The sequence below is a fragment of the Aquarana catesbeiana genome, linkage group LG04 (assembly GCF_042186555.1).
Source record: "Aquarana catesbeiana isolate 2022-GZ linkage group LG04, ASM4218655v1, whole genome shotgun sequence".
In the NCBI taxonomy this organism is placed as follows: Eukaryota; Metazoa; Chordata; class Amphibia; order Anura; family Ranidae; genus Aquarana; species Aquarana catesbeiana.
The window spans coordinates 195,889,382-195,912,055 of NC_133327.1; the positions used below are offsets into that span (position 1 = coordinate 195,889,382).

Here is a 22,674-nt window from a genome sequence, read left to right on the forward strand (position 1 = left end):
AGTGACAGGACTAGGGGGGGGGGCGGCGCCCCTGCACCCTTATGGACGCACCGTCACTGCTTGCTGGCATCCTATTACTGCACTCATCACCTCATGCTCATTCTTAACCCACATGCAGGCATAACCTCCAGGATACTGGGGAGTATGTCAGTGGGCACATCTTACTCCAGAGGTCGGCAACCCGCGGCCCACCACCGCAAATTGTCCGACCTGTCAGTGCCCGTGATTAATTCACAGGCACCCGGCCCGGGGACATGTTCGCCACTGTCCTCTTCATTGGACAGCGGCAAGCAGCCAGTATCACAGGCTGGATAGGGATGGGAACCGCTGGAGTTAACTTTTTACATTAAACAGCATGTGATTGGTTGCAGGGGACACTACAATGGTGGATTCAGGGGGCAGAGGACACTGCGATAGGGGTTGCAGGGGGCAGAGGACACTACAATGGGGGATGCAGGGGGCGGAGAACACTACAGTGGGTGATGCAGGGGGCAGAGGACACTACAATAGGGGTTGCAGGGGACAGAGGACACTACGATGGGGGATGCAGGGGGAAGATGACACTACAATGGGGGATGCAGGGGGTAGAGGACACTACAATGCAGGGGGCAGAGGATACTACGATAGGGGTTGCAGGGGACAGAGGACACTACAATGGGGAATGCAGGGGGCAGGGGACACTACAGTGGGGGATACAGGGGGCAGAGGGCACTATGATAGGGGTTGCAGGGAACAGAGGACACTACAATGGGTGATGCAGGGGGTAGGGGACACTATAATGGGTGATGCAGGGGGTAGGGGACACTATAATGGGGGATGCAGGGTACAGAGGACACTGCGATGGGGGATGCAGGGGACAGAGGGCACTACAATGGGGGATGCAGAGGACAGAGGACACTACAATGGTTGATGCAGGGGGCAGAGGACACTACAATGGGTGATGCAGGGAGCAGAGGATACTACGATGGGGTATGCAGGGGGCAGAGGAAACACTACAATGGGGGATGCAGGGGGCAGAGGAAACACTACAATGGGATGCAGCGGGCAGAGGACACTACGGTGAGATGCAGGGGGCAGAGGACACTACGGTGGGATGCAGGGGGCAGAGGACACTATGGTGGAGGATGCAGGGGGCAGAGAACACTACATGGGATGCAGGGGGCAGGGAACACTATGGTGGGGGATGCAGGGGGCAGAGGACACTACGGTGGGAAGTGGGATGTAGGGGGAAGAGGACAATACAATGGGGGATGCAGGGGACAGAGGACACTACAGTGGGGGATACAGGGGCAGATGACACTACAATGGGGGGTGCTATGGGGGAGGGGGCAGAGGACACTATTAGGGACCCCTTCAACCCTGGAGACAGGGACCCCATCACCCCTGGGGCATCTCCCTTAGTAATGAGGACCCCATTTTTCCTAGGGACAGGAACCTCATCTCCAGATCATGCTGGCTGCCAGGGCTGGCGTCAGCCAGCCTTGTTTGCCAGGATGGGGGAGGGCGCAGTAAAATCCGAATCCCCAGCCACATGCTCCCTCAGGGTGAACTGGCTTTGTATTAGTGAATCACCTTAAAGTGAGGTAAACCTGTACTGTTATTATTACTATGTTAGGATTATTATTATCTTCATTTATTAGCAGGTGACTGCAGGCCCTCCATACATACATACACTGAATCAGGCTCTTAAGTGGAAAAAGGTTGCTGACCCCTGTCTTACTCCCACCTTAACACCCTCACCTTCCTCCTTCTAACCTCTGGGGATATCCCACCTAATTCTGGCCCTCCACTCTCTACCCCCCACACCCAACACCTTTCTATTTCTGGTAGCAGCCACAGTCCGCACACTCTATTTACTCTTTCCCTGTTTCTAAGAACCAGCCCTCCTTCTTATCTGATTCTGCCCTTCCCCCCAGCAAATTCCAAACGTCAAGAAAGCGTGACGTACAACACGTACGACGAGCCGAGAAAAATGAAGTTCAATAGCCAATGCGGCTCTTATGCTTGATTCCGAGCATGCATGGAACATTGTGCGTCGGAATTGTGTACACACGATCGGAATTTCCGACAACGGATTTTGTTGTTGGAAAATTTGAGAACCAGCTCTCAAATTTTGTGTGACGGAAATTCCGATGGAAAATGTTCAATGGACATTTTTGCAGATTACAATCATTAGATGTGGTGGCTGCATCAGTTTTCTTTTCTTTCTTTTTTCCCTCTGTTTTCAGCTGGCGATCTGCCCAATAACACACCTTCTGTGTATTGGTTAGTGTGTCGCTCAGGTTCGGTGGGGGGTGATATGAAGGGTTCAGCGTCTGCCACGGAAGTGCCGGCGGGGGGATGAAGCTTGTCCCAGCTCCTATAGTCACTGAAGGAAAGGAATAAAGGGTCCCTTATGCTGCACATCCACAGAATTGTGTAAAGGCGATGAGTGAGACAACCTCAGCCAGACCACGCCCCAGGGCATTTTGCTCCGCCCCCCAGAGCTTAGTCATAGGAAACACCTTCCGTATTGGTGAGACACAACTTTGAAGGAATGAGCATAGGAGGCACAACAGACAGTAGATTGCGATGACCGCCAACCATGCGCGAGAACGAGAGGCAGAACAGAGACGTGTTGTGTGTAAACACACATATCCCAGTTCTGTGAGGAGAGAAGATGCAGATCATGAGTTCCTAATAGCTAGGAACCATGATCTGTCATTTCCTATAGTCAGTCCCCTCCCCCCACAGTTAGAAAACACACTAGAGAACACAGTTAACCCCATTGATCGCAACCTAGTGTTAACCTCTTCCCTGCCAGTGACTTTTATACCATAATCAGTGCATTTTTATAGCACTGATCCCTGTATAATTGTCAATAGTCCCAAAAATGTGTCAAAAGTGTCCGATGTGTCCGCCATAATGTCGCAGTCTCAATAAAAATCGCAGCTCTCTGCCATTACTAGTAAAAAAAAAAAAATAATAAAAATGCCATAAATCTATCCCCTATAACTTTAGCGCAAACCAATCAATATACGCGTATTGTGATTTTTATTACCAAAAATATGTAGAAGAATACATATCGGCCTAAACTAAACTAAAAAAAATCGGGGATATTTATTATTGCAAAAAGTACAAAATATTGTGTTTTTTTCAAAATTGTCGCTCTTTTTTTGTTTACAACGCAAAAAATAAAAACCGCAGAGATGATCAAATATCCCCAAAAGAAAGCTCTATTTGTGGGGAAAAAAGGACTTAAATTGTGTTTGGGTACAGCGTCGCATGACGGCCTCGTCATTGAGCAACCAAATCTTCCGGGGCTGAAGTGGTTAATACTGATTTAAGCCGTTATTTAGGTCTTAGCAAATAATACTTTTTAATCGTGTATGTGCTTGGTGAACTTGTGATCTGGGCAAGTCAGGTTATATTTTGGGTCACCTAGAGAGCAAAAATAAGAACTGGCATCTAACCTTTCAGAAAATCTCGTGGATGAGCATATGCCAATTCATTTTTTTTGTGTAGATAAAGAAGTTTATCCCATGTGTTTGCCAGACCAACCTGCTGCATTAGAGCATTCGTGTTGGGCACAACACCATGGCTGGTTACATCTCACAGCACAGAAGATGGGCAGATGTCAAAGCATCAGTGCATCTATTGCTAACCTTGCTCGTTGTGGTTTTTTGTTGATTACACTGCCTACTGTATAGCTTGCTCATTATCGGTGCAAAGCCGAGAACAATGATAAAATGATGGGCCATTATCAGTCTTGTACAGAAGGACTCAGTTTGTCCACCCCCTTTGAAATACAGTAAAATGCCTGTCTTAAAATAAAGTTGTCACGACTACCTTCAAAAGAAAGAAATCAAGAGAGACTAATAGAAGTCTTGCTTCTACATGCTAATCTGTGATGTATATTAATCATCTGCTTCCTGGGGATTTAGTAAAGCCCAGCATTTTGCTTTTAGCGTACTCCGAGAACAGCAATCCCCATCAGTAACTGGGACATGTAAAATATTCTCCAACAGCTTTTCTTGATTGATTCTGACCTTTGCAAAGAGAACTTACGGCAACTTGAATGTGCAAATGCAAATATAAATTTGAGGATCAAGCCTCTTTTTCTCTTATTCTTATTCTCTTGGTCATTCTCTTAGCAATCTACATTCGCGAATCCTCCTGTGCACCAGTTCTAATACAGCACACATACCATCCATCCTTATAATAACTGGGCTGAAATACTTGCTTCTTATATTACAGGATTTCATTAGGACTACAATGCCAAGTTATAACAACATGTGGATCTTAATGAGAGGCACATGAATGTTTAGAAACTATTTGTGTCTGACCTAAGGTAGTATTTCATCTGGAATGCACCTAGTCCATATTTTAGGACCAGCATGAAAAATAAAAATTTCACTAGACAGCAATAATAATACCGTAGTAGTAGTAGTAGTAGTAGCAGTAGAAGTGATAACAATAGTGTTAAAATGTAATAATAACATAAATATCAAAACAGTTGGACAGTTTATAACATTGCAATAATATACCTATTTTAGATATACCACAAAGTAACGTAGCGCTACCCCCCCGCAGGAGCCACTGGTGAATGTTGGTTATCGCCCACCCTGCACAGCCAGGCACATGAATTTCTCAATCACTCCTGAGACAGGAAGCAGTCCCTGCAGCTTTGTTTGTTTTTTTTATTTAGGGGAATTGAATTTGGATGGGGAAGGGTTGTTATGGGATGCGCATTTGATCAGTAGAAACCAGTGTTGGCAGCCCGTAAAAAATGGGCACTTTTCTCCTGCCAGTAAATGCCAGTAACAGGAAAAGGTTGCCAGTAAAAAATATGGCTGTGATGCTTGGCCGAGACCATCTGAGTGCCTGCTACAATGTGTTCGGGCGGTGCCGGCGGTGGGTGGGTCTGGTGGAGGTGGTGACGAATCGTGTGAAGTCATGGTGCAAGGAAGCTGAGTGGAGTGGCTGGAGCCTTGTGTGTGGGTCTGCGGGACAGGAGCAAGGCAAGCTGGGAGCGGGATTGTCAGTGCTGTTTGGACTGCAGTGGTTTGAAGGGACCACCTGGCGAAGAGAGAGAGTGTCACTGTGATTCAGAAGGGGACGTAACGTGTTGTCATCATCATCTGTGTTGCTGCACACTGCGTCTAGTGTACTGTTAGCGTCAATTTCATGTGTGTGTGCCTGCCCATTCTAATTTCTTGCCCTCCTGAGTAAAATAAAATCAGAAATATGTTTTTTTGCCTTTATATGTACCTTAAATCATATCGCAAATTGCATATAGTACTTGTTTGTAGCCTAAATACTGAAATTTGCACTTAAAACTATAATTTTGTAACTTTTGGAAACGCCAGTAAAAACTTGGATGTGCCAGTAAATTGTGGGTGTCGTGTCAGTAAATTTCAATCTGGTAGGTTGGCAACACTGGTAGAAACTCTTCTGGGACACAAACTATATAGACCTGCTATACACACACTCCTTTTCTTCTACCTCCAGCACAGACTTGCTTGAAGAACTACATCTCCCAGGACCAGCTAGCTCTGATTCTTTGATCTAACAAAATCTCATTTAGATCCTGTGAATGCCCTTTTCAGGCAGGGACCGCGGGCTCATTTGGTAGTGCAGCAAAAATAGAGGTCTTTGGTGCTAGCTGTCCTCGCCTGTGGCTCCCAGTACCACCTCTTCAGGCACTGCCAGCCCGCCTGACTGCAGCTGCCCCTTTCATTAGCCCTCCTGGCTACTTCTCCACAGTGCTCCCAGATGGACTCTGCATCCATCCCAGACTGCATGCACCCAGTCCCTTCAACCATGCCTCTCAGTCCTCTCACTGTAACACTCACCAGCCCCCCTGGCTGTCTTCCTCCATGGAGATTTGCCCAGCAGTGTCCTCCTGCTATCCTCTCCTTGCTCCCGTGCCTCCTGATCAGGATTCCTCTGTGTGTCATGAAGAGGGGTCCCTTCCACACCAGAGCCTAGGCTAGAGTTCACCTCGCCCCAGACTAATGAGATACTCTCAAAGGCCCCAACAGCCTAACACTTCATCTCTATCTTCCAACCGAACTCCACACTGCCCCTGCTGGGCTGACTCTGAGTATTTGAGGGGGCCTGCCCCCTGTCAACCCTCTGTTGGGGATTGGTCAGGGCCCTCAGAACACTCCAGCTAGCTCCTCCTAGACCCCTCCCAACTGCTTTTGGAATCTTCTCCAAGTTTCCAGATAGTAGGAGGAGTCACCAGAGAAGCTGATGATGAGTCATCCAGCCTACCTGAGTCAACCATCCAACCCAGATTAACACAGGCCTTGCTGCCTGAATATTTACCTACACTAACACAAACACATCCTACTCTAGCACTCTAGAAACGCTAGGGGGTGCTACAGTAATATGTTTACATGTTGCTAATGTGAATTGGATCTAGACATTATGCAGTTTGTTTGACTGTAGGCTTTTGTGTGTAACACATTTACCTGCTTTGTCCAAAGATGGCTTTTTGGTCAGTTTATTCTGTGGGAAATGCACGTAGACTGAAGGAGTTCAGTGCTTATGCTGTGAAATTTAAGGATGAATTGCTTCTTAGTGCCTGAAGCTACTAAGATCAGATAGGGCTTACTTTGAAGCTCATTTGCTTGTTAAAAATATGCAAAATTTGAAATAATATATGTATGATTTGCAAAATAAATGGTTGTAGCCTTGCCAAAGTTTTTCTTTGAATCGAAGATTGACTGAGTCAAGTAAATTAACCACTTTGACATTATTTTACCATAGGAGAGTGCTACCCAGGGACTTCTTGTGCAAAATTTGTACAATGTAAGTGTTTTTGCATGAAATTGCCAAAAAGGAAAACTGTAAATTTTGGGTATGAAGTGATAAGATACACATATGCTACTGTAACATTTTCTCATATAAACTCTTCTCCTATTTGTCAAAATATATATTGTAGATAACTTTTGTTTAGAAGGATGAGGCATTAGGAATAAATCACTGCTAAATATGGTCTGTACCAGGGAGGGACTGGTATGAGGTCAGTTTAGGAAAATGTTTTGAGAATTATGTCACTGGATACTCTTTTGTAGCCAAATGTCTTTTCCTTCAGAGCTCCATTTATCTATTTAAACCTAAGTCCAACCAAAACGCTTACTCCTGGATGGAGAAGAGATAGGTTAGAACCCCTACCAGGATTTGTATTGTTGTCTGCCATTCTGGTGAAATTTCTCCTTGATTCCTGTCTCTTTTTTGGATCGAGAACAAAGAGGACATTTCCTAAACAGACATGTAAGCAGGAATAAAAACTCTCATTATTGCTTTAAGCATGTTCCATTAGATGAGTGTAAGAATGTTTACACTCAAGATCCTTAACTTCACTTTATGTACATTTTAAAGGTATGAAAGAGATTCTAATGGGGCATACACACGGTCGGACTTTTCGTCTACAAAAGTCCGACAGCCTGTCCGACAGACTTCCGGCGGACTTTCGGCGGACTTGCGGCGGACTTGTGGCAGACTTTCTAACGAACGGACTTGCCTACACACGACCACACAAAAGTCCGACGGATTCGTACGTGATGACGTACACCAGACTAAAATAAGGAAGTTCATAGCCAGTAGCCAATAGCTGCCCTAGCGTGCGTTTTTGTCCGTCGAACTAGCACACAGACGAGCGGATTTCGGGGTCCGTCGTAGTTACGACGTAAAGATTTGAAGCATGTTTCAAATCTAAAGTCCGTTTGAGGCTGAAAAAGTCAGCTGAAAGTCCGGGGAAGCCCACACACGATCGGATTACCAGCCAGCTTTAGTCCGTCGGCGTCCGTTGGACTTTTGTAGACGAAAAGTCTGACCGTGTGTATGCTCCATAAGCCATTGAATGTTGAGACATGATAATGGATTTTGTTAATTTTGAAACATGTCATTTTTTTATTACTGATAAACATACTTGGGTTTATTTACTAAGGACATGGGAATGCATGGTAGCCAATCAGCTTCTAACTTCTGCTTGTTCAATTAAGCTTTGGAAAAAAAACCTGGAAGCTGATTGGTTTCTATGTGGAGCTGCACCAGATTTTGAGCTCTCCAGTTTTAGTAAATCAAACCACTGTCTTTAGCTTCACTTTCTTGGATGCACACAATCTTCATGATATCTGCTCTGTATTTTTATTTTTGTGATCTTAAATAAAACAGTTAATAAAAAATATTCTCTTTAGTAGAGTGGGGTAGGGTTAGAACTTCTATCGTGTTTTTAAAGCGGTTGTAAAGGTTCAGCTTTTTTTCTCTTAAAATAATAAATATTTTATAATTACCTGCTCTTTGCAATAGTATTTCGCAGAGTGGCCTGAACCTCCTCTTCTCCTTGATCTTGGCTCCTCCTCTTCTTCTGAGAATGACGCCATAGCAAGCACTTGCTATGGGGCAGACATGCAGGCTCGCTCAAATAATAAAATGAACTCTACCCAGTGCAGGAAGTTCAATGAACAGCCAGTTGCCCACTCACCTAAAAATATAACGGTGTAAGAGATATGACCTAACACGTAAAACAAAAAAATACCCTGGGACAGACCCCAGGAGAAAAGAGGTTAATCCCTCCCCATATCGATTAAACTGGCTAACAACTAAACAGAAAAAAACACCTCAGGGGGGTTAGTGTACAAATGGGTTTTATTAATGAAAAATTGTATACTTTTATTACAAAAATCCCAAAAATGTATACCACAACCTTTAGCACAATGTTAAAAATAAGACAACGTTGTTACTCATAAGGCAGGCTGTGTGTGTTCATAGAAACACACTGTGGCTCAGCCCTGCTCCCCACTCCATCCTGGTTTGATTGACAATGGCTACCACTGCTACTTCCCTGCCATGCTGCTCTCGGGCACATTTCTGGATCGAAAGAGGAGCCAGGTAAGTACTGCGGGAGGGGACTGGTTGGAGCTGAAACTGAAAGGATTTTTACCTTAATGCATAGAATGCATTACGATTAAAAACCTTATGCCTTTAGAACCACTTTAACCCCCTCCTACCCACTGTATAGGGAAATGACGGCTGCGGGGTGGTTCTATTGTCCTGGGACGACATCATATGACATCGTCCCTCTCGCCACACTTGCGATCAGCGGCGCACTGTGTTCCCGGGACACACCGCATCCCCGATCTCAGTAATGAGCCGATGACCGATGATGCAGGCACTTTACCCATGTGATCATCTGTGTCCAATCACAGCTGATCACATATAAACAAGGAAATGCCGGTTATCGGCTTTACTTTCTTCACACTGACAGATTGTAAGGTGAGGAGAGCTGATCAGTGGAATTTCCTCACTGGGGAGACCTGCACAGATCATCAGGGCACTGATCATTAGTCAGTGCCCTGATGATTAGTGCAGCCACAACAGTGCCCATCAGTGATGCCAGTCAGTGCGCATCAGTGATGCCAGTCGGTGCCCATCAGTGATGCCAATCAGTGACCATCAGTGATGCCAATCAGTGCTGCCTTTCAGTGCCCATCAGTGCCTGCTCATCAGTGCCTATCAGTGCCACCAATCAGTGCCCATCAGTGCCACCTATCTGTGTCCATAAGTGCTGCCTATCAGTGCCACCTATCAGTGCCCAACAGTGCTGCCTATCAGTGCTCATTAGGGCTGCATATCAGTGCTGCCTATCAGTGTTTATCAGTGCTGCCTATCAGTGCCCACTAGTGCTGCATATTAGTGCCTCCTCATCATTGCCACTTCATCAGTGCCACCTCATCAGTGCCCATCAGTGCCACCTCATCAGTGCCCATCAGTGCAGCCTATCAATGCCCATCAATGCAGTCTCATTAGCATAGACCAGTGAAGAAGAAAAAATATTTATTAACAAAAATCATTTTTTTTGTAAAAAGTAAAAAACCAGTGGCGATTGAATACCAGCTGAAAGCTGAAAATTGGCCTGGGCAGGATGGGGGTAAAAGTACCCAGTATTGAAGCGGTTAATGTTCTTTCTGTTTACACTGGGGATATTTCCCCTAATTTCCTGTTTCAGTTAAACACTTTTTTATGGGTGTGACAAGGTGTCACTTGGAAAAAAGTGACATTTCCCCAATAGGGAGTTAAAATTGTTCAGAAAATATGGAATACGTTAGTAAAAGCCTAATAGGGGCTCTAAATATTCCATATTTCATCCAAGACAAAGTTTTGCCAGCAGATCAGCTTTATTTACAATTCCATGGCATACTTATTGGATTTACATTTTGGTTAGTGATTAACAACTCAAGCATGTTTCTTGTCAGATGGTAATGTTTTCATTTAAATAGAAAAAACCCGTAGTTCCATTCATAACAGCACAGAAAGAGCACAGTGTTTTTGTCTGGAAAAATGATAATTTTCCCAGAAATGTGATTCGCTATATGGCCTCGTTAGTTTGTAAACCAAAAGTTTTCATATGTCTGTGTTATGTAGGCATAGCTGTTCAAATTCATTTAAATGATCAAAAGCATCCCGTTAGACCTGGATCGATGGCAGAACATCTATCAGCAAAGACTAATGACAAGCTTTCCTGTACAGAGCGTGGCTTTAAACAGGCTTTGCTGCCGTGGATTTCCAGGCTGTATATATAAATCAAACTATAAGCATCTGCTAACATATTATGCACTGCTGATAAGAGTGTTTCAATTGGAAAATGATTAAAGTGACAGCTGAATTAGCAAGTTAAATTCCTTGCCCAGTGAAACAAACTGCCCTGTCTGCTGTTAAGCTAATCTGCTGGCAAGTAAATAATTTACATAACATGTTTGAAAGTTGGATTGTATCATAAATAAAAAAAGAAACATTCCAAATTCAACGTTCGATGTATCAGGATATATAATAAAAATATATGCAGACATCTGTAGAATTGACCTAGAAAGGAGTGCTTTATAATAATAATAGATTAAACTAATAGAGAGATATGGAGGGCGATTTACTAAAACTGAAGATTGTAAAATCGGGTGCAGCTGTGCAGAGAAACCAATCAGCTTCCAGGTTTTATTGCCAAAGCTTAATTAAACAAACTTATGGTAGAAGCTGATTGGCTCCCATGTACAGCTACACCAGATTCTCAGTGCTCCAGTTTTAGTAAATCTTCCCCATGGTGTATATGATCACTCTCTTTATCTGTAATGATACATGTAACCGCATTTGTGGCCACTATGTGGAGCTGTATTTAAACATCATGCTGCCCTGGGCACTCTCTTTTTGCAAAAATGAAAAAGGTTGCCCTACAAAAAAGAAAAAATATAAATTAATGGTGTTTCCGTTTTTAGCAAAAGAAGTCAGCCGACGCACATCCCTAAATTATGATAAATCACTAAAAATTGGTTTCCTCTGGTTCAGACTTTAGACAGGGCGCTGCTTCAGTAAAGTCAGGCAATATTATACTCAAAAAATGCATATTTTTGCTCCTAAAAGCTGTTGTGGTCATTTTCATTCAACCAGGTGTGTCAGAGGGACAAGGTTGTTTCTAGAGTCAAGGCCAAAGAACAGGGAGCCCAACATACCAAGTAGCTCCTGCGGGGGTAGCACTACATTTGCAATGTACATGCATCGCTCTGAGAGAACTGCCTTGGCGGTGACATCACCCATAGACTTACTATAGGACATCCATTGTCCGCTGTCCTTCCTCTCCCCTGAAGCCGCTGTTCATGTGACTGAAGTGCCCTTGCATTAGGTGGGTATACGCATCTTTTGTTTACAGAATAGTTAGTATCGCCTTTAGAATGGGCATGGAAGCAGGTTTAAGCATATATTGTATTAGCCCAAACTTCTTCTTTAAATTAATATAAATAAATCTTGAAAAAAGTCTTGTTAAAGTCATGCAAAATGTTGTACATTATGGCAAATATACCTCCGCTATTGCTACCTTTGCTGAAATCACTTCCACTTCTGCCATCTTCTTTCTTTGGCATAAGGGTGGCTGGTAATAATGCAACTCCTACATGTGCAATGATTCTGGCATTTGGCTCCACTATTTAGCATCTGCCAGATGTTGGTACTGTATACTGTATAGCACATGTGATTTAAGCAGTGTTAGGAAATAGATTGTTGGCAAAATAGGAAAAGAATGTTTTGGCAAAAGAGACATAAAAAGTTTCTTGTACCAAAAAAGTGATCATGCTTGCATACTATTTTTCAGATTACACATCTGTTTTAATAAGAGAAACAGCAATGTGTAAAGTGCAGTAGCCTATAGTAACCAGTGAAAGGTATTTCCTGTCCAACTCTATCTCAAGACCATCTTATATTCATTAACTTTCCATCTGTAAAGTAAGTCACAAGTGTAAACATGACCATTAAACCTTTTGTGAAAATAAAATACCACTGGGCAAGGACAGCGTGTTTTTCCATCTGCCCTTGTTAGAGTTATCTGCCCTTTTACCAGTCTGTTTGAGTCAGAGCCTTAAATAGACACCATGAGAACAAGTATTTGGACTGGATCCTGCAAAAATATTTTTGCTTTACCTAAATATAAGGACATGGGAAAATCAGTATGTCCCAAGGGCATCGACTTTATCCCCATTGTCAAATCTAGACTAAGGATAATCTGAACATAGAAAATAAATTCTTGCTGGCAGGGGTCCACAACATGATGGCTTCAAAAAAAATGTATCAGTGACAACCAGTTCCACTGGGAGCGAAAGGTAGCAGCAAATTCCCATGATGTTTATTATATCCATTTTGCTTCCCTACATTTAGATCTGTTAAGGGATAACAAAGCACAAATCTTGCATGAGAGCTTGGAGACACATGGAGTTTTATTAAACAGAAGCAACTGTACTACCTCTGCCCAAGGAATATGCATCTTTACAAGCCAAGCTATACCGATATTCCGAACCCTAAACTTGGGGGGCAGAAGACTAGCGATTCTGCTGCCAGGGTTAAAAAGACAAATTCTGCCCCCAACACTTGTCTGCCGCTTCGTTGTTGGGCTATGACACTTAACTCAAGCATGGAGCAGAAATGCCTAGAGAGATTTGTGTATGTTCATGGGCTGTCCCTGAAGGATACGGTTAAGGCTGAAACAGGAATGATCTACAGGTAGACTTTATGTACTATTTTATATAATAGTTTGTTGTGGCAAGATTATGCACATGGCTTGTAGTTAACATTCAAAGTCATATACTATACATTGTTTGTATATCCAAATAGAAATAATAATATTTTAATGGGGCTTCAAAATCCAATCAGAGTTAACTTGGTAATAAAGGGAATTTTTAATCAAATGGGAAAGGTGTATGGCAACAGTTACATATATTACTTGCTTTAAAAATGTAATTTGTTTTAATAGATTTTTGTAATTAATACCAAGAACCTTTGCAGAAACCCAAAGAAACACACTCAATTCATTTTTAGTTTCTTGTTTTCAGCTTGGTGAGAAAATGGTATTTGCTCATTGGTTGCTGCACAATGCAATTCAATGATTTAAAAAATGCATGCCTTTTTACTTATAATGTAGTGCTAAGAGCGGCGACAATCTATAAACTTCTGTATTGTAGAACACCAAATCAGATATGTAGTCAACAAAACTCTGATTATAGCAAGACGATTCTAAATAGTTGCTATGGGTTATTGCTGTTCAGCTTATACAGGGGAATATGGAAATTGCTTTGAGTAGTTTTACATGCACATTTTTGAAAACTATTAGTGTTATGCTCAATGTTTGTAGACTCATACATGGATACTGTCAAAAGGGATCTAGGTCTGGGCACAATCTGGTATCTGCGTTTTTGGAGGGCAATACAGGTACTTGTTATAAAAAAAAGCGTGTTCACAATGGCGATGGAGAGTGGAGAGTCTGGTGCAGCTGTGCACAAAAAAACAATCAGTTTTTTAATCAAAGCTTAATTGAACAAGCTGTAGTTAGAAGCTGATTGGCTACCATGCACAGCTGCAGCAGATTTTGCACTCTCCAGTTTTACTAAATCAACCCCAGTGTGTCATTGATATGCATATTACTGAGGGGCAGGTACAACAGTGTCTGGATGAGATTGGAGAGATGTTGGCTACTGATGTACCTACCAGGTATAGCAAATGTAAAGGCAATTCATAAAAGAAAGAACTTGTTAGGAAAAATAATAAAGCAGATTTTTTTGAAAGCATGTAATACACCATTGTATTGTTCTCTAACTATAAATCATTTTAATTACCCTTAAAGTGGATGTAAACCCGATTCGTGAAATCTGACCTGGGCACATCTATCTGTAGTGTTTACTTATCTCTCTCTAAAGCACTAAGTCCTGTGTCTTTCTGCTGCTTCGTTCCTCTGTTATCAGCATTATAACTTCTGACAAATTCTCCGACATGGGACAAAAAAGCAGCTGAAATTTGTGTTGCTATAAATAGATTATCAGAGAGCTGGTCTATTCACAGTACAGCTCTGCATGTTTCTTTCTTCCCCTGTCTATGTGGAGGGGGGGGGTGACTTTCCTCCAATCAGCTGTCACACAGTCTATGCCAAGACTCCCCTCCCACTGCTGAAACTGGAAGTAAAAATTCTAACACTATCTTCATTTTCTAAAGAATATATAAAGTGGAAGACAGCAGATATACATGTGAAACTTATGTAGGGAGATATTATCTGAGGTGATTCACTTCACTGGGTATATGTGAGGGTTTACATCCACTTTCTCTGCTACTTTAGGATAAATAAAGTTGGCTGCTGCTGCAACACAAGTCGTGCTGGATGAACCATTGAATAGAGAGTACTGATTTATGCAATAATGCTTCAGGTATTCATGGCTGTAGATACCATGATAGGCCACAGTGCAAGGAGGCATCACCAAGGCTTAAAGAGGTATTAAACCCAAAACCATGTGAAACCAAAATGTAGAATAATGCAGCCTACAAATCATTAGATGGGGTTAGAGGGCCCCCACTCAGGATGAAGAAGCACAGGGAGCACCTTTGGACAGCAACATTGTTAATCTGTGGGGGGGGGGGGGTTGTTCCATGTACTAGCAAATTTAAATATGATAACACATTGAAGCCAAACTCCAGCTGATACGTTCTAAGCAGTTACAGCAAAAAGTGTTTTTTTTCTTGTAAATTGTACAATTGTAGATTGCAAACCTCAGATATGAACATGAACAAAGCATATCTCTCTATATATATCTTACAATAACTGGAAAGTGCAAAATCTGGAGCAGCTGTGCATGTTAGCCAATCTGCTTCTAACTTCAGCTCTTTCAATTAAACTTTGACAAAAAACTTGGAAGCTGATTAGTTTTTATTCAGAGCTGCACCAGATTTTGCACTCTCCAGTTTTGGTAAATCACCCTTAGGTGTCATTTCTGTCTTCTGCTTTGTTCCTCTGCTATCAGCATAAATCCCTTTTGACAATTTTTCTTGACACCAAGAGAAAAATGGTGACGGGGAGGGACCTCCAGCAGATTGACAGCCTCAGCTCTGTTCCTGTGAGCTGTGTGAAGGAGGGTGTGTCCCTTCCCTCCAATCAGCTCTCTGAGCTCTCCTCACTGAGCTCTGCAGTGTGTAACTTCAGCTCTCCACCCCCTTTCTGATCTCTCAGACAAGCTTTTAAATTCAGCACTTTGAACAGATGTGAGGAAGAGAAGACTGCAGATAAATACAAGGTATGCAGAAGGATTTGTTCCATCTGTGTATCACCTGAGGCTAGTCCCTTTACTCAATGTATGTAAAGGTTTACAACCACTTTAAATAATTTGTCTTATCTCTGTAACTGATACATTCCACTGAAGAGCTTGTTCTTTTGAAAAACAACATGCTTGCTGGCTGGACCACCAGATGAAACTAGAAGATCAAAATCCTAAATGTTTGCTTTTGGGTTTAATACCACTTTTTTTTCTCAATTTGTTTCCATTTCTGCCTAGCTTTGGACATTTGTAGCTAAATATGTAAAGAAAACTAAATGGGAAAGAGGTACAGAGGATGTTCAAAGAAGTCAAACACTCATGCTCAAGAAACTTGACCATTTCTGCTTTCTCTTGTTTGTTGGCCTGTACAGTTAAAAGTAATTATCATTCAAGTGTACCAAGAGCATTTTAATTCCTATATACAGCCTTGGTTTTGAGCAGCGTTTTATGTACCCCGTGCAAAGTATTTCTGAATGGCTTTGTTTGTTTTTGTATATTTTCTATACATGCTATATTACTGTCCTAACAAAGCACAGGTTAATCATACAACATTTTCTTGTTGACTTTAACTCCAGGCAGATATCAAAGGCACCATATAATGAGCTCTGTATTCAATAATACACTCTAAATCTATTTTTTAAAATATAAGTACACAAACTTTATGGTATCAACCTCTAAGCTAAGAAAAGTAGAGGGAAAACAGCACAAGGGGGAAATCAGATGTGATGCAGTGCTCCTTCCCCTTCCAGCCCCCTCTGCCTTCGTATTGAGCAGTGAGTCTGCCCATTATAGCCATTGGGTATCAGGAATCTGCACAACAGGACTTAGCAGCAAGCTGTGACACTATCTGGAAATGTCAGAGCTTTGACTGCCAGAACAGCCTGGTATTTAGCCATTACAGGAGGTTTTGTGCAACTCTTGCAGGTACTGTAGGCGTGGGTACTTCTGGGTGGCTGTACTTCACACCTGGAGCAGTTTTCAGCCTTCACCCCTAATGCCAGGGTCCCTTTAAAGCAGTCAATTGATAATGGAAAGTGGTTTCAGCTGAGGAAGTCACTAACTTCCAACAACTCAATGATGTCTTGACTTCAATGCCAACAAGTATATATCCACATTATTTGTCTGCTACATAGAAGTGTAAGGTCTCATCCCAATCTTAGAGCAAAACTATTTTGTTTGAATTTCTTGTAGTCTGGTTGTCCTACAAAATTAGAAAGTGTCTACAGACATACAGTATATCACAAAAGTGAGTACACCCCTGACATTTTTGTAAATATTTTATTATATCTTTTCATGTGACAACACTGAAGAAATGACTCCTTGCTACAATGTAAAGTAGTGAGTGTACAGCTTGTATAACAGTGTAAATTTGCTGTCCCCTCAAAATAACTCAACACACAGCCATTAATGCCTAAACCACTGGGAACAAAATTGAGTACACCCCTAAGTGAAAATGTCCAAATTGGGCCCAAAGTGTCAATATTTTGTGTGACCACCATTATTTTCCAGCCCTGCCTTAACGCTCTTGGGCATGGAGTTCACCAGAGCTTCACAGGTTGCCACTGGAGTCCTCTTCTACTCTTCCACGACAACATCATGGAGCTGGTGGATGTTAGAGATCTTGCGCTCCTCCACCTTTCGTTTTAGGATGCCCCACAGATGCTCAATAGGGTTTAGGTCTGGAGACATGATTGGCCAGTCCATCACCTTTACCCTCAGCTTTTTTAGCAAGGCAGTGGTCATCTTGGAGGTGTGTTTGGGGTTGTTATCATGTTGGAACACTGCCCTGCGGCCCAGTCTCCGAAGGGAGAGGATCATGCTCTTCTTCAATATGTCATAGTACATATCGGCATTCATGGTTCCCTCAATGAACTGCAGCTCCCAGTGCCAGCAGCACTCATGCAGCCCCAGACCATGACACTTCCACCCCCATGCTTGACTGTAGGCAAGACACACTTGTCTTTGTATTCCTCACCTGGTTGCTGCCACACACGCTTGACAACATCTGAATCAAATAAGTTTATCTTGGTCTCATCAGACCACAGGACATGGTTCCAGTAATCCAAGTCCTTAGTCTGCTTGTCTTCAGCAAACTGTTTGCAGGCTTTCTTGTGCATCGTCTTTAGAAGAGGCTTCCTTCTGGGATGACAGCCATGCCGACCAATGTGATGCAGTGTGCAGCATATGGTCTGAGCACTGACAGGCTGACCCCCCCACCCCTTCAACCTCTGCAGCAATGCTGGCAGCACTCATACATCTATTCCCATAGACAAATTCTGGATATGACGCTGAGCACGTGCACTTCTTTGGTCGACCATAACGAGGCCTGTTCTGAGTGGAACCTGTCCTGTTAAACTGCTGTATGGTGACTCAGTTTCAGGGTCTTAGCAATCTTCTTATAGCCCAGGCATCTTTATGTAGAGCAACAATTCTTTTTTTCAGATCCTCAGAGAGTTCTTTGCCATGAGGTGCCATGTTGAACTTACAGTAACCAGTATGAGAGAGTGAGAGCGATAACACCAAATTTAACACACCTGCTCCCAATTCACATCTGAGACCTTGTAACACTAACGAGTCACATGCCAGCGGGAAGGGAAAATGGCTAATTGGTTCTAATTTGGACTTTTTTACTTAGGGGTGTACTCACTTTTGTTGCCAACGGTTTAGACATTAACCACTTCCATACCGGGCCAATTCTTGCACTCCTCTCCTACATGTAAAATGGCGGTCGTTGCAACTTTTTATGTCACATGGTATTTGCGCAACAATTTTTCAAACATGTTTTTTTTTGTTTCATAAATGAGAAAATAACAAAACAGTAAAGTTAGCCCAATTTTTTGTATAGGCTGGAAAGATTGAGATGAAAAAAAAAAAGAGCAATCTTTTTCTTTCCAGTCGAGAACTTGGCTTTATTTACTTTCGCCGGGCCTCCGATGGTCATAGAATGTCTGGGGACCATCTGGTCACCGGAAATCTCTATGATCATCGTACAGCGGTGGCGGATTCCTTCTCTGGGTCGCCAATTGCATAGGCAAGCCCGGAAAAGCACCAGAGGGTGGTGGGAGGGGACACACCTTACTCGTTTACATGTTCTTACACACACGCCTGTAAGAACGATCAAGCGGCTGAACAGTCTGTTGAGTTATTTTGAGGGGACAGCAAATTTACACTGTTATACAAGCTGTACACTCACTACTTTACATTTTCAGTGTTGTCACATGAAAAGATATAATAAAATATTTACAAAAATGTGAGGGGTGTAGTCACTTTTGTGAGATACTGTATCAATTGTACCCAATCCTTTAAAAAATATCAGAATTGTCCAGGAGTATCTTATATTTGTGGTTATCTGTGAAACACAATAGTGGGCTTTTGACTGTATTTTTTATTTAAATGCACAGTTATTGTTTGAAAGAGTTAAAATCTCCAGTTTGGGAAGAGGGAAATGGAATGTAATTGAATACCATTGCCATATGCAAATAGCACAAGACTTCTGCCGTCTTTTTACCAATGGTTCATCAAAAAATAATGTATAGGAAAAGCAGTCTGCATGACTTCACAGTTACATTGTCTGAATAAAGGTTTAACATCATAGAACACCACCTGTGTTTTTTGTCTGTGGTTCTTTCATTAAAAATTTACTTTGATTGTACCTTTCTTTTCCTGTTGACTGTAGAATCAATGTTTCTGCATATGCTTCAACACCTAATAAAGTTCATTATAAAAAAAAAAAAAAATGATAATTATAATAACTCTGGGTAATTTGCCTGGCACAGAGGGTACCTTTACTCGTGCTGAGCACCATGTACACTTTAACAAAAAACTGGACTCCATACATGTGATTAGCCATTTTTCCTCCCCGGTGTCATGTGACTCATTTGTGTTACAAGGTGTTATTGCTCTCACTCTCTCATACTGGTCACTGGAAGTTCAACATGGCACCTCATGGCAAAGAACTCTCTGAGGATCTGAAAAAAAGAATTGTTGCTCTACATAAAGATGGCTTAGGCTATAAGAAGATTGCCAAGACCCTGAAACTGAGCCACCATACAGCGGTTTAACAGGACAGGTTCCACTCAGAACAGGCCTCGTTATGGTCGACCAAAGAAGTGCACGTGCTCAGCGTCATATCCAGAAGTTATCTACAGGAATAGACGTATGAGTGCTGCCAGCATTGCTGCAGAGGTTGAAGGGGTGGGGGGTCAGCCTGTCAGTGCTCAGACCATATGCTGCACACTGCATCACATTGGTCAGCACGGCTGTCATCCCAGAAGGAAGCCTCTTATAAAGATTATGCATAAGAAAGCCTGCAGTTTGCTGAAGACAAGCAGACTAAGGACATGGATTACTGGAACCATGTCCTGTGGTCTGATGAGACTAAGATAAACTTATTTGGTTCAGATGTTGTCAAGTGTGTGTGGTGGCAACCAGGTGAAGAGTACAAAGACAAGTGTGTCTCGCCTACAGTCAAGCATGGTGGTGGGAGTGTGATGGTCTGGGGTTGCATGTGTGCTGCCAGCACTGGGGAGCTACAGTTTATTAAGGGAACCATGAATGCCAACATATACTGTGACATACTGAAGCAGCGCCGCAGGGCCGCAGGGCCGCAGGGCCGCAGGGCAGTATTCCAATATGATAATGACCCCAAACACACCTCCAAGATTACCACTACCTTGCTAAAGAACCTACAGGTAAAGTTGATGGACTGGCCAAGCATGTCTCCAGACAAGGTGTGAAAGAGAACTCCAGTGGCAACCTATGAAGCTCTGGTGAACACCATACTCAAGAGGGTTAAGGCAGTGCTGGAAAATAATAGTGGCCACACAAAATATTGAAACTTTGGGCCCAATTTGGACTTATTCTTTTAGAGGTGTACTCACTTTTGTTGCCAGTGGTTTAGACATTAATGGCTGTGTGTTGAGTCATTTTGAGGGGACAGCAAATTTACACTGTTATACAAGCTGTACACTCACTACTTCACATTGTAGCAAAGTGCCATTTCTTCAGTGTTGTCACATGAAAAGATATAATAAAATATTTATACAAATGTGAGGGGTGTACTCACTTTTGTGAGACACTGTATATCAGTAGTGTTTACTTAAAGTATGGAAAATAATTATTTGATCTCCTGCAGATTTTTTAAGTTTGCCCACTTACAAAAAAATGGAGGGTCTATAATTTTCATCATAGGTGTATTTTAAATGATAGAGACAAAATATCAACCATAAACCCTGAAAAAACACAGGATACAAATGTTATAAACTGAGTTGCAGTTCAGTGAGTAAAATAAGTATTTAATCCCCAGGCAAAACATGACTGTGTACTTGGTAGAGGAACCCTTGTTGGCAAGCACAGAGGTAAGACGTTTCCTGTAGTTGGTTACCAGGTTTGCACACATCTCTGGAGGGATTTTCTTCTTTGCAGGTCTTCTCAAAATCCTTAAGGTTTCTTGACTGTTGCTTGGCAACTCAAAGTTTCAGCTCCCTCCATAAATTTTCTATAGGATTAAGGTCTGGAAACTGGCTAGGCCACTCCATGACCTTAATGTGCTTCTTCTTGAGCCACTCCTTTGTTTCCTTGGTGGTATGTTTTGGGTTATTGTCATGCTGAAAGACACATCCACAGGCCATCTTCAGTGTTCTGGCTGAGGGAAGAAGGTTCTCATCCAGGATTTTATAATACATGACCCCGTCCATTGGCCCCTCAATACGGCAAAGTCGGTCTGTACCTGAAAGTGGAACTTAAGTCAAAACATTAAGTCCTGCTAGATCACTTCAGGCTGGCCCATTTTGCAGGTATAGCTTTATAAAACAGTAAAAATAAGTGTCTATACTGTTTAAAATCCAGTAATACAGTGTTTCACACTGCTCTGCACATGCTCAGTTGCTCTCCCATTTTAGGCACTGCAGAATTAAACTCTCTTATCCTTTAGGCCTCTTGCACATGATACTCCTGTTTGAGTAGCTATTTTTTCAGACATTTTTATGGTATGTATTTGCACATATTTTCGCGCATATGCGCTAGTGCAATTTCGTGCGCATGCACATAACATAAAAAGTTCATGGACGATTGCGCATTTGCGTGCATGTGGCATTAATTACTGAACAAAAATGCAGATTTTTTTTTTTTAACTGAAGAATACACAGCGCTTGGTTATGCACCTGTGCGCATAGGCACAGGCACATAGGCACATTACATAGCCAAGGATGCTGCTTCTGTTTTAACTGTAACTGCCATGGTACTGCACATGTGATCAATTATGACATCAGCCAACTATATCGATCTATACAACCAATGTTTGTTTTCATCTATGTGATGTGAGGCCTCATTCACACGAGGCGGATCAGTTTCAGTGGAGTCTGCCAGCTCAGCAGGAGATCTCTCTGTTGATCTCCTCTGAGCCGGCGGATGACAGGCCCCTCTCTGCTCACTGAGCAGGGAGGGGCCTGTCAGTGCGCCGCTGATTCCTATGGAGGGATCGGATGAAAACAGACAGCATGTTCGTTCTCATCAGATCTCATCCGATCCGATCCGCCCAGATGGATGGCGAACATATCTCCATACATCTGAATTTAGTGGATCGGATGGCAGACGGGTGTCATCGGACATATCTCCGCTGACATCCGTCTCCCATGGGAGTCAATGGGTGGCCCGCTCGGATCCGCCTGAAAAATGGACAGGCAGATCCGAGCGGGCTTGCCGTGTGAAGGGGCCTAAGTAGAATTAAAAAAAAATGTAATCTTATCACCAAACGGGCTTCACTATGTGCTCCATTATATCATTTTTGGTGATCACCTATTTGATTGAGAGGATGCATAGCGAGTCAGGCATCTGAGATCTGTAGCGTCTTGGCAATCCAGTGAGGCTAATGAAGCAAGCCCTTCGCGCACAGTGGTGTAGTGGGTAGCACTCTCGCCTAGCAGTAAGCAGGGTCGCTGGTTCGAATCCCAACCACGACACTATCTGCCTGCAGTTTGCATGTTCTCCCTGTGCCTGCGTGGGTTTCCTCCGGGTACTCCGGTTTCCTCCCACATTCCAAAGACATGCTGGTAGGTTAATTGGATCCTGTCTA

The 22,674-nt window shown here is 42.8% G+C and overlaps 1 protein-coding gene across 2 annotated transcripts in view; it reads left to right on the forward strand.

The window, feature by feature from the left end:
- KCNAB1 (potassium voltage-gated channel subfamily A regulatory beta subunit 1) overlaps positions 1-22,674 on the forward strand; it is a 564,258-nt gene that overhangs the window by 21,194 nt on the left and 520,390 nt on the right. The window contains exon 1 of one of the 2 annotated variants that reach the window (XM_073626076.1): positions 12,696-13,029. The exons of the other annotated variant lie outside the window; for it this stretch is intronic. Within the exon in view, the coding sequence (XP_073482177.1) occupies positions 12,788-13,029 (242 nt within the window). The 5' untranslated portion in view covers positions 12,696-12,787. Of the gene's footprint in view, positions 1-12,695; positions 13,030-22,674 lie in introns of those variants that run through there. 2 annotated transcript variants of the gene reach the window in all.